Here is a 13,939-nt window from a genome sequence, read left to right on the forward strand (position 1 = left end):
ATTGAATATAATTTATTCGAATAATCAAATATTTTTATAATAAGGTAAAACAATACTTTTACTTTGTAGTAAAACAAGGTAACCAACTAACCATCCTCTTTTTCAAACCCATACTACATCTTTTATTTTCATCTTTGACTGTTTTATTTTTATTTTTCTTTTCTTTTTGGAAAAAAAAATGTTTCACCATGATTTAGGGCTTGCTTAACGGCAAAAACCAGCCAATAGGAATCCCCCAAAGAGCATAAATCAGGGAGCAAGTGGGTCCCACATGTTTAAAATTCTCTTTATATATACACCTTCTACTAAGTACTTCTTCTTCATTCACTTCTCTCTATTTTCTTCAAACCCACATTATTGTTATTATGATGATATCAAGAAGCATTCTATTCTCTTTGGTTTTCTTGGTTTTCTCTTTTCTCATCCCTACCTTCATTTCCTCTTCCCCTGTTCAAGACCCTGAATTGGTAGTTCAAGAGGTGAATAGGTAAATAACTAAATATATTTATATATATATTATAATGATCTACTTTATTCTTCTCCATATATATATGTTAAACTATTTTATATTATATGCACATACATTGTTTATTATTATTATCTTTGTTCATTTTTAAGTGTCATTTTTAAACTAAAAATAGAATTTGTGTACCAATAGTATTAATTCTAAAAATGATCTTACAATATATAGTAACCATGTAATATATATCTTAGATGATATATATAGGTACTAGCTTGCATTCAAATTCAACCTTTTAATTAAATCAGTACTTTTTAGATTTGTATTATTATGGAGATTAACCTATAGTAGTATAGTTCTAATTACATGTGCAACACATAACTTTATATATACAAGTCAAAAGTAGTTAAAGGAGTGAAACTTAGTTAAAGTAATTTTATTTTATTTTTATTTTTATTTTATCTCTTTTGACATGACATTATGGTTTGAATAATTAAGAAACAACAAAAAGATGCAATTTTTTTTCTCTTATGGCATGTGGGTATATAGTAATGTGTATGTACTTTGGAAAATGACATTGATGCTTAGTTTTGTTTTCAACTTTTTCAGGCAAATCAATGCCTCCATTGCTAGGAGGAGCTTGTTAGTTAGTGATAGGAGAAACTTAGGGTACCTTTCATGTGGAAGTGGCAACCCCATTGATGATTGTTGGAGGTGTGATCCTAATTGGGAACAGAACAGACAGAAGCTAGCCGATTGCGCAATTGGGTTCGGAAAGAACGCAATTGGCGGCCGGGATGGTAAGATTTACGTGGTAGATGACTCTGGAGATGATGATCCAGTAAACCCTAAACCCGGAACCCTACGCCATGCAGTGATTCAGGACGAGCCGTTATGGATCATATTCGCTAGGGATATGGTAATCACACTGAAAGAAGAATTAATTATGAATTCTTACAAGACAATTGATGGAAGAGGAGCTAGTGTACACATTGCTAATGGTCCATGCATAACTATACAATATGTGACAAATGTGATTATACATGGAATTAACATACATGATTGTAAGCAAGGGGGGAATGCTATGGTGCGTGACTCTCCTAGGCACTACGGGTGGAGGACCATATCGGACGGCGATGGCGTGTCGATCTTCGGTGGGGCCCACATTTGGGTGGACCATTGTTCATTGTCCAATTGCAATGATGGGTTGATTGATGCAATTCATGGGTCCACAGCAATCACAATATCTAACAATTACATGACACACCATGATAAGGTTATGTTGCTTGGTCATAGTGATGAATATACTCAAGACAAGAACATGCAAGTCACTATTGCTTTCAACCACTTTGGTGAAGGTCTTGTTCAAAGAATGCCAAGGTAATTACTTAATTTAAAAGATTTTAACATTAAATTGACATAAAATATCTAATTAGAGAGGAAAATAATGCTCGCTTATTTGAATAATATAATTTGAATTAGGTTAACTACAAAAATGTTATTTGTAGTTTCGTACACTAAAATCAGCAACTAAAACCAGTCACTAATGTATTTGTATATAAATACATGTGTAGTTTAATTTATTTTCAATGCGTATGTATTTCTATTTCAACATATATTTTATACTAATGACTGACTTTAGTAGCTGATTTTTGTGTACACGTAACATAGTCGAAGTAACTATAAGAATATAAAAATAGTATAAAAAAAGTTTATTTTCTTCATTTACAGGATTTAAACTTAAGATATTATTTAAAATTTAAAATAATAAAATATATATTATTTTATATTGAATTTGTCTAACTTGTGTTGGAGTTTTTGTCCAAATATAGTAGTAACACCTTTTGCAATTCTAAGTTCTAACTACATTTATAGTCTCACCCAATAAAATCCACTAAAGCTAAATAAAAGAAGAGAGAAGAAAAAAAAGTTGGAAAAGTGAAAATGATAGAAATTTATGAGTGGGGGGATATGGGTGCCTTTAAACTTTGTCAATATCCCTCTTAATTAATTACCATATGGGACCATATATATTTATATTGCATATGCATGAGTTGAAATCAAGTTTGAAAAAATATTGGTGGAATTTTTATATTACTTTGTAGGTGTAGGCTTGGATACTTCCACGTGGTGAATAATGACTATACCCATTGGGAGATGTATGCTATTGGAGGAAGTGCTAACCCTACCATTAATAGCCAAGGAAATAGATTTGTTGCACCCAATGATAGATTCAGCAAAGAGGTAATTAAATCAATTATTATTATTATTATTATTATTATTATTATTTAATTTAAAAAATTATAATATTTTTTCTCCAACATATATATGAATATTATTACTAACTACAATTATCAAATGAAAAAGTACACGAGAATAACGTTTTTTTAGCAACGTAAATAATAGGTTAAAAAAATTAATTTTAATTTTAAAATTTATATTTTAAATTAATTAAATTTATTCACATTATATTTACTATATATACATGTTTATATGAAAAGTAGTAGTTTTTATATATCACATAAGTAGGTATACATGTACATTTTTCTTATTAAATATGAAGTTGTTATTATTTTTTTTTTTTTGGGTCAACAATTCAGATTTTTCATTTTACACTTTAAAGTGTTATCTCTATTATTTTATATTAGTCGAATATAAAATTTACACATCATCATTCAATGATGAGATAATATAAATTGATATAATATTTCACAAAAACAATTACACTAAACTTTTTTTAAAAGAAAAATATAGTAACATATATGTAAAAATTTCAACTAATAAGAAATTAATTTTTTTTCGGCCAGTATCCATAATTTTTTTAAAAATATTATTTTTTATCTTAAATTTTAAATTTGAAACCCTCTACAAAATGAGAGTTAAAAGTAATTTTATAATAATAAAAAATTGAATAATATCTAATTAATTAAAACTGATTGGTTTTGTATATTTATTGATGTATATATGATGAAATAATGAAGGTGACAAAGCATGAGGATGCAGCAGAGAGTGAATGGAAGAATTGGAATTGGAGATCAGAAGGGGACATGCTTGTTAATGGTGCATTCTTCACAGCTTCTGGTGCTGGTGCTTCTTCAAGCTATGCTAGGGCTTCTAGCCTCAGTGCTAGACCCTCTTCTCTTGTTGCTTCTATTACTACTTCTTCTGGTGCCCTTCTTTGCAAGAAAGGTTTTCCATGCTGATCATCATCATTATTCTCAACAATTAATTCATCAACCAAAATTGTTATTAGTTAATTAATTAAGAGTAAATTGATAAATAAATCCCTGAAAATTTATATTTCGAATAAATTAATCTCTAAAAAAATATTAATAAATTTTTTAAGATAGCAGATGTGGACACACGACTTTTAAATTAATCTCTATAATTATGGTAGAAAATCTTAGTTTGAATTGACTTGTCCACGTTTGTTATCCTAAAAAATTTTATTGGTATTTTTTTAAACTAATTTATTCAAAATATAAATTTTCAGGGATTTATTTATTATTTTACTTGTTAATTAATTAATAATTAATTTGGTTGCTTACCTTGATCCATTATTAATATATATACATGGTATATAATTTCCCAAGAAGCAAAGGAAATTATATATTAAGAAAATATATATTTTGTGAAAGAAAAAAAGGGAGGGGAAATTGAAGAAAAATGCCTATATATATGGACAATTTGGATTTGGATATTTTACTTTTTATTTGATTTTCATATCCTTCCTTTTTTTTCTTCTTTTTTTGGTTTTTGTTTTTTAGGGTTGTTTTGTAATGTTTGCTTTCTTTTTTTTCTTTCCTTTTTTGGGTTTTTTGGTAATTTTGTCATGATTACAACCTCCACATGTTACTCTTAGAACCAAATGAATTAGTTTGGAGAATCTCGATGGTGTCTAAGAGAAAGAACAAGTGTTGAAGAGTTGATATTATTGTTATCATCATCATCATTATCAATTATAATATAGTAGAAAAAATTTCATCTCTCTATGTTACAAACTTACAATCTCTTCCTTTTTCAAAGAATTAATTAATTAATAATTATTAGTTAACCTATTTTTGTAATCTTATGTTATATTCTTCCATTTCCCAAATTATCCCTCGTTCTATGTGACCGACACATTCTCAGAAAAAGAAAACAAACATGAACAGTGTTGACTAAGAATATGAATAAGGTTAAGGCTTGTACGACATTATATTATTATATATATATAATAGAAAATTTAATGTGATGTAACGCAAAAACAACATAAAATAAAATAATTCAAATTAGACTTTATTGGAGTAATCGATATATAAAGTTCAACCACCAAAATAACTGTTAACTAATCAACAACAGAAGGGTATAAATAAAGTAGAAATTGATGATGTACTTTTTTTTTATAAATTATAAACATGATCACCAAAAAAAGTATAAGATCTTCTATAAATAAATATGATCATGATGTATAAATTAAAACAATAGTCACCAACAAAAAAAAAAGAAATTAAAACAATAACATTTAATTCGTATGGTTACTTCATCTAATTAACAAGAAAATGACATTGAAATTAAATGTTAATTTGGGGTAGGAGAAATTTTTTGGAAAAGTATTTACCATGAGATCTCTCACATGATATTTGTACTACAATATATATATATATATGGCCAAAAAAATTTTAATTTTAATATACTATAAAATGTTATACATCATCGTGCAATAATATCTATTTTTTTATATGACTATTTACGCAGTTAATGTAAAAGGTAGTTATTTTTATTAATGTGATATTACGTAATTAAATGTACGTGTAAAATTATTTTACACTGACAATGCATCAAAATTAAATTCGAAAAATATAAAGCCAAACATATAACGCTTGGTTTTTAAAACTAATACTCAATTAAAGAAAAATTGTATATCCTTGAGTGATGATAGTACAAAAACCTCCAAAATATTCAAACATTTAACAAGGGAAAAAAATTTCGGTGGAATAATGTAAAAGCTTAAAATAGGAGGGGGGAAAAAAACCACATTGGGTGCATCACTATTTAGTGGATCTTCTTTTGATGTATGGAGGCATTTGATTAGATTGTGGTTATATAGGTGGAACATTTACATTGGAATACCACCACAACTTTGACAAACTTTGTTTCAAGAGTTTCTTTAATTTCTTTCTTTTTTCTTTTTTCTTTTTTTTTTTTAGTATTCTTTCACTTTCTTGAGTAATGAGAAAAAATTTTTTTTTTGAGAAACAAAAGGAAAATAGAGTTTATTATTTATAGTATATATAGTAGCAACAATACTTGACCAAATCACATGCAATCAAAATAAATGGACACTTCAATTCATTTCCATTGAAACCGGATTGAGCTTTCTCACATGGTGGATCTTGATTGGGAATGATACCCGTTTATACTAGTTAGGGTTTATTTATATTATTTATGTGTTGGAAAAAACAAGAGAAAGAAAAAGTGAACTATTTAAGAAAAGAAGCTTCTGAATGAATGGCTCCATGCATTGCACTTGATGAGTAGTGGATAGTGGTGCTGTTATAAGCTCAAGAATTTTCATGATTACATGCAATAGAATAGAATAGAATACATATATATATATATCTATGATAATTGCTTTCTATAAGTTTTTCTATCCTTTTCTAAAAAAAAAAATAGGATTTAAATTAAAGTTTAAACGTGCGATCTATTTGATTAATTGAGTGATAGACAAATTCTCTTAACAACCTTTTTAGTATATTCCAAAATAACAACTAAAATTTATATTTTAAAGACATAAAATATCAATTTATTTTTTTTATATTCATAGAAATAATTAAAGTCGTGTGTTTTTTAGCTGTACTTGAAAATTGAATAAAACAAAAAAACCTATAACATATGGATACTTTATTAAGTTGTCATATTTGTGTATTTGATATTACAAAAAAAGCCGTAGATAGCGGCGAATTTTTAGCGACAATTCTCAAAAATTGCTGTTAGACGGAAAATGGCGGCGATTGTTGTGCAAATTAGGGAGAGACTTCCAACAGTGTATTATTTTACAGCGGTTATAGCAAAATCGCCACAAAATATCGATTTTGTGACAGTTACTACAACAGTCAATATAAATTATTCTGTTAATACTCATTGATATTCGTATGATATATATGTCTTTTGTGTACATCCGTATCTAATTTTTCTGGCTGAAACCTTAGGTTATTGGGTATATATTATATATAATATAGTCATTATATTATGATTATGTATAGGGTTTGTACAAGTTTGAATTTTGGTTCCCTTGCGAATTCTTGCCGCAATCAAAGGGGAACTCCATTTTTCAAAGTACAAATTGGAAGCCACGTTGGTGTAATTACAAATTAACGTGACAAAGAACATAATGAATTGAAGTTAGGTGAATGTTGTAGGTTTTAACTTTAATTTTAGTTTAAAAAAGTACAAAAAGATTACTTGTATAAAGTCAACAAGTTAATTATGAAATTGTAGCTTATCGTACTTTGAGGTAAATAATTCAATTTTAGGAGCTGAAATCACACTTTAATTATTCCTATATTATAGCTTTTAAGATTTGATCTTGTATAGTATGTTATTATCTTATCAATTATATTAGGTATACATTAAAATTATTTATTAATATAAAATATATATTAAAAATAAATTTAATAATATATATATATATATTTATACATAATATATAATATTTAATTTTAATGTATAAAATATTGTCTTACTAATATAGTTTAACTTGTAAATAGAATACTTAAAATAATAATAATAATAATTAATTAATGTATAAAAACCCTAGTAATTAGGCCTCGGTTAGATTTGTTGCTTAATTTTTCCATTGACTATATCACATACACCTTCGAGAATCCATAAGCATTGAGGATGAAGGGTTAATATAGTCCACGAAAAATAAATTGTTTTTTAAATTTATTATTAAAAGATTTTATCAATTAAATTAATTTTTTTAAAAATTATAAATTAATTATGTTTGTCTTTTTACACTCCATTAACAGTTTTTGTTAATAATTAATAACGTGGAATAATATTAGCTGACAATATTAGCATAATGGATGCATAGTTAAAAGATTTTTTATACCTAGAGGTAGATCATGCTTAGAGAATTATAAATTTGAGTAATATCCAAAATCAATTTAAGAAATCTTTAGTCGAATACTTAGTTTTTTTAATAAACTTTAATTATTAAATTAATCTTCAATTTTTATTTTATTAAACAAATCTATTTTTACGTTCTATATTTTCGTTAGAGGTTAACAGAGTTCAACTACATGAAGAGATCTGAGAATTCAAAAAAAAAAAAAAAAAAAAACGGAACATTCATTCTATTTTTTTTAAATAAAAATAACATAGTGATTGATTTGGTTAAATTTATTTAACATGAGAATTTGACGTAAATATTTATTTATCTAATGGAATAAAATTATAGATTACAACTGGTTCGATAATTAAAATTTATTAAAAACTAATTTTTTTACTAAAAATCTCTTATATACTAATTGTCTAATTTCAAGATTAATGTATAAATTTAGTAAAAAAAAAAGGTTAAATGTGTGTAAAAGCAAAATGTGATTTGTCTGATCTAATTTAATTCTAGCTCATCACTTCAAGAGTATGTAACAACTAACATATATAATAGATTCATTCCAACAAACAACCACTCACCGAATCCAACTAATTATTTCAATGATTATTATGTGCAACTAAGCATGGATGGTACCAATAAAAGTACGTACCAAAAACTAATAAAATCTTAATGGGCCCATTTGGGCCCTTCAAGTTTGCTGTGTTAGTTATAATATGCTGAAATATGTAAATGAGTCGCACATTGTTGGTAGCAAAAGTGGTTGCTCTCTTTAATGTTAAAGCTTCTCACACTCTCTCCCATTCTACTCAAATTGACTTGTTACAAATCTCATATATATATATATATATATATTCAAATTCGTCTCTGAAAAATCACTCGTTCTTTAAATTAGTCCTCAAATAATTTTTTAAAATTTTAAAATTTAATCAAACTAGTCCTTATATAATTTTTTTATTTTTTTATAATATTAAATTTGAAATATTTTTTTATACTACTAATTTTAATAGAAATATAATTGACAAACCAAATGTTAGTAATTGTATCTTTTCTTCTTAAAAATTTTTTCAATAAAATTATCTCTCTCCTTTAATTATTCTCAAAATCTCTCTTATTCTTTTTTATTCTAAAATATTTTTCTTATATTATTACATTTTGCTGGAATATATATATATACTCAAAATTGAAATGTATGTATTTATTAACCTAAACACAATTAGATGCTCAAAATCAAAATTTATGTATGTTAACCTAAACAAAGTTATACCACTTTTTTTTTATACTACATCTTTTTTTTTTCAATTACGGTATTACTTACATATAGGATGTAATCGTAGTGATACTTAAAGTCAAAATTCAAGAAGATCCACAAATTTTACTTCAATTCCAAACTTTACAAAATATTAAAAATTTGTTGCTTAATTATTATTATTATTATTATTATACTTATAACATATTCAATTCGTTATACGTTTTTTAATTTTTATCTATTATTATTTAATAAATATTTTATGTTCAAAATGTGATTTATTTATTTATTTTAACAAATTTATAATTTTATTTCTATTATTATGTTATCGTTGGTTTTTTAAGATATTGTTTGGACTTACTATAGTATTATTGGTTATTTAAAATTTGATGTTTAGACTTGTTATATATATTTAATTTTTTTAATTTACAAAACCGCAAATCCAATTCAATCCAACCCGCTCGAAATTAGATCGGATCGGATCGGATTTTTTTAAAACTATCATCCAATCCAAATCGCATCGCAAATAAATTTAGTGTTCGAATCGAATGAATTTTTAACTCAAAATCGATCCAAACTGCACTGCAAACCCCCTATGTATACTTTTTACGTTGTTTCTACTTTCTAGCACTATTTATTGGCCAAAATTGCAATTTTTTTTTGTGAAAATTAGTTATAATTATTTAATGAATAGTGATCGTCCACTCTCTCAAGTTGGGCCTCAGCAACCTGGGCCATGTGTACCTCCTGCAAATTAAATATCCTTCATTTTCACTTAATTCTACACAACAAATCTTCTCTTAGTTTGAGTTGCTTTAACCATTAGCCTCTATTTAGTTAGTATCTCAAAATTCCATATTTTAACTTTAATTTTTTAAATATTTTGTTTTGGATTTAGGATAAATTTGTTTAACTCCGACGAACTTCACTTCAAATTTTCAAAAAAAAAGCTAGCTGACTCAAATTCTTATAACATAAGAGTATACAAAAAATACACAAACATAACTTATATTTTTATTAGAAAAATAATAGATTTTTTAATTTATAATAAAAAATTTTTTTATTAAATATTATTTATTCCCGTGTATTTGTATATTTCTAGAGACGATGATAATGGTTGCTATTGTCGCCTCCAATATTAAAGAAGCCATGTTTGTTATCTAGTACTTTTGTGTACTTCTATGTATTCTTAGAGGCAATGATAATGGCTTGAAAATTTGAGTTTCGTTGATTTTAGAGAGAATTGGGGTGAAGTTTGCTGGAGAGTTATGCGAACTCTATAAAATTAATGAAGTTCGCTGAGGTCAGGAAAACTCTATGAAAATTATAGAGTTGGATAAAAAGTGCGACGAACTTGCCCTAAATAAAAAAAAAGTCATATTTAAAAAATTAAAGTTGAAAAATATGATTTCAAAAAATAATTATTTTTTATTTAATTTCTCAAATTTTTCTCTTCTATAGCCAAAATACAAAATCAATTTTTCTAAAAGTTAGTACATTTAAACTTAAAATAAAATACAATAAACAAAAATAACAAATTCTAAATTATAAACTTTAAAATTTAAATAGTTAAATATTAAATTCAAAATTCAAAATTTTATGTCAGCATAGCATCATTAAGCTAATCTAAAAGGTTCAAGTTTGATTATTATGTTTTTTATGGAAAAAATTGAATAATAATAATAATAATAATAATAATAATAATAATAATAATAATAATAATAATAATAATAATGTGTTCTATATATACTACATATATTGTGAAAAAAAAAGACAAAATTAAAAATAAAAAGTGGATAATAATAATAGACCTAAAAAAATAAAAGAAACATGAATTGGTCAAATCTGAATAACTATAAGTAGCAACACATGGAAGGCTAGTTCAATTCGTTGAATAATATTATTGCTTTTATTTGTAACAGAATTTACTTTATTTAATATTATGGATGATTCGATCATAATAACCTGTACAAGATTGGATCTTCTTTTTCTTTGTTATTATCTTCCCAAATAGGTGGAGCAAAACGTAGCATCTTCTCTTTCACCGTTGAACATGTTTCACCATTCATAAGTTCTTGTGTATTATAATTGAAGAATGCACCATTAACAAAACCCTCAACCTTTTCTTGATTATCATGATAGATGTTACAAAGAGCCTCCATGTATTGTAAGGGCAACTTTTCCATCACTTTAACGTAGTGTGAGACACGACGGAACGAGTCACGGCAAAGAATTCTAGAAAAATCCAACAGCTTAAGTTCGCTTTTAGTGGCGTTTGGAGGTGGTGGTGGAGGGTTTATTGCTTTTCTTAAACAGTGTTCTATTGGGTGGGTGGCGGCAATAGTGGCAGGGACACGTGGCATCATCATGATGGACATAATTAGCATGAGAAGAATGATGATGAACTTTGATGAAGACATTGTTGAAGACTTGAAGAAGCTAAAAGTGTTCTTAAACAAGAATATTTGATCATTTTATTGGTATGAGAAACAATTAACCAAGTATGTGTGGTGTTAGTGACAATTGATGTTATTTATAAACAATAATATTTGATTTAGATTAGATTAGATTTTATCTTATCTTATCTAATTTTATTTTGGGATGCTTTTATAAAGACGGGTAAAATGGTTTTTTATTATTGGACGTATTAATGAATCAATTATTTTTAAATTTTTTAACAAACTAGAATAAAACTAATTTTTTTATAACAATAACAATAAATCCAATTGTTATCAAATCCCATCAAACCAACTAATTTACACTAAAATCACATTAATTTCAGATACCATTCGAAACAATTTTAATTTCTTTTTTGGATCCATGACCTATCCAAAACTAAAAGGTAGATAACATGATTTATAAAAAGAATTGTGTTTTTGTTTTCTGGTCAGTAAGGTTTCGGACTTTCGGTTTTTTAGTTCCAAGACTCAAGAACTCAAAAAATCATCTGGGCTTAACACAGCCCAATTCTTCACTAATCATTACCTTGTAATTATTGACTTGGGCTACCTAGGCCTTTTATGAGTTGTTTTTGAATTTTTACTCTTATTCACCGAGAAAAAAAAAGGGAGAGGAGGAAAGAAATTCGACCCTATCATCTGAAGGGAGAAAGAAGGCCGAATTACTTAAAAAAAAGGCCTAATTACTAGAATATTATCTAAAAATTGATCTTATTATAAAAATAATTACAAAAGATAGCTTAATAAATGTCTACCAAAGAAACCTAGTTGGGTTGGTCTAGTAGTTAGCTCATTAGTTCACTTAAACAAGTGTTGGGAGTTTGAATCCCGTCTTGTGCATGCAGCAACCCATTGGCCGGCAATAACCCTTAAATGGAGCTCCGACGGATTAGTCCTTAACCTGTCGAATCGGGTCGATGGGATACTGTAAGAGACAAAAAAATGTCTATGAAAGATTTTAAAATGCAAAAAAAATAATAAAAATATCTTTTCACTAAATGACAAATAATTTTTGTCTTTAATACCACTTGCGCATTTGATCCAAATTTTGATAGGAGTATTTGGATAATTACTTAAAATAATTTTTAAAAAAATATCCTATTGAGACCTTAAAATTATAAAATTTATATTATTTTTTCTTAACTACTTAATAAAAAATATAAAATAAATTATTTAATTAAAAAATATCTTAAAAATATTAGTTAAAAAAAGTTAAAAATGTAAAGTTTAAATTCTTTTTAATATATTTCAACTATTTAATTTACATATTTTATTATAAAAAAATATTTATAATATTCATTTTTAAAACTCATTACATCATGAAATTATGGTTCAGATTTCAGGAAAGTACTTACAAAAAGCTAAACATATCATTAATAAATTAAACGCCATTAATAAAGTGAACTACTATAACCTAACCAACTTTACCCGATAAAAAAAGATTGCATACAACATCAAAACATTTAAAATTTTAAAGTTGTCACTTTATACCTGAAAAAAATTATAATTAAAAAAAAAAAAGGAAAAAGTGACATTTTATCATAGTAGCTAGAATCTCGATTTAACTCTTAAAATCTTCCGATATTACGATTTTAAATGAGTCAATCGATTTTACGAAATTTATACTAGGTCTGACGATTTTACGATTTAAATCTTATTAAGATTTTACGTTTTACGTACTTAATTTACTTTTTCGATTTCACGTAAAATCTCGATTTTCTCTACCTTGCATTTTATAAACATTAAACGACTTTACTACTTATCCATATAGGATTTTAAAAGTGTACTATTTTTAAGGGGAGGAAATGATGTTAACCAATAATCATTAGTTTATGTGGACGTCCCATGAATTTTAAACAACCTAGATCTTCAATCACAATCTTTCTTAGAGGTGGATCCCATCATTATCAAGGATAAGAGAAAATATCGGTTTAATTCTTAACTAATATTATGATTTTAAATAAATTAATTAATTTTATAACATTTTTATTAGGTCTAATCATTTTATTATAAATTTATATTTTACGTATTTAATTTATTTTTTTTATTTTATATAAAATTTCGGTTTTTCTTCTTGAATTTTGAGTGTGTCTCTGATGACATGGAATGTTGGAATGGATGAGAACAGGCCAAGGGTGAGTTTTGTTAATTATTGTTAATTAATTTTTGTTAATTATTTTTGTTTTGTGACTAGTTGTTAATTGTTTAATTAGGGAGACTCTTGTTAACCCCGAAGAGCCATTTAAACCTTAATCAAAGGGATGGTTTATCCATGTAACAATTTTTATTATTACTTTGTTAGTGCCAATTTGCCAACTTGGCACAAAAACATCGTTGTGGCCTTGTCTAGTTGTCTTTGTTCACATAACAAAGTTTTCAAATTAATTTGGATGGTGAATAGTTAATTTATTAGTTTATTTAAATAAATATTAACTTTAAATTATATCTGATGTATGTAATAACGTTTAAATCATCTATATCGAATTTCACTAAATCAGACATCAGTTAGTATTTGGTGAATTAATTCTTATTTATGTTCATTTTTACCATATAAGAAAATTTCTCTAGTAATAAAGCTAGATGAAGATTAAAAATTATAATTAAATCTGTAACAAAAATATACATTGTATATGATATTTTTATTTATTTATTTATTTATTCTTTTATTATAA

General features: G+C 26.0%; 1 protein-coding gene across 1 annotated transcript; it reads left to right on the forward strand.

The window, feature by feature from the left end:
- The first annotated feature begins 338 nt into the window (after positions 1-338).
- Positions 339-4,446, forward strand: LOC130943468 (probable pectate lyase 5). Its single transcript, XM_057871359.1, has 4 exons — positions 339-487; positions 1,070-1,840; positions 2,566-2,704; positions 3,442-4,446. The coding sequence occupies exons 1-4, from the start codon at positions 366-368 to the stop codon at positions 3,661-3,663; spliced, it is 1,254 nt and encodes a 417-aa protein (XP_057727342.1). The 5' UTR covers positions 339-365; the 3' UTR covers positions 3,664-4,446.
- The last annotated feature ends 9,493 nt before the right edge of the window (positions 4,447-13,939 follow it).

Source organism: Arachis stenosperma, chromosome 8 (assembly GCF_014773155.1).
Source record: "Arachis stenosperma cultivar V10309 chromosome 8, arast.V10309.gnm1.PFL2, whole genome shotgun sequence".
Classification (NCBI taxonomy): Eukaryota; Viridiplantae; Streptophyta; class Magnoliopsida; order Fabales; family Fabaceae; genus Arachis; species Arachis stenosperma.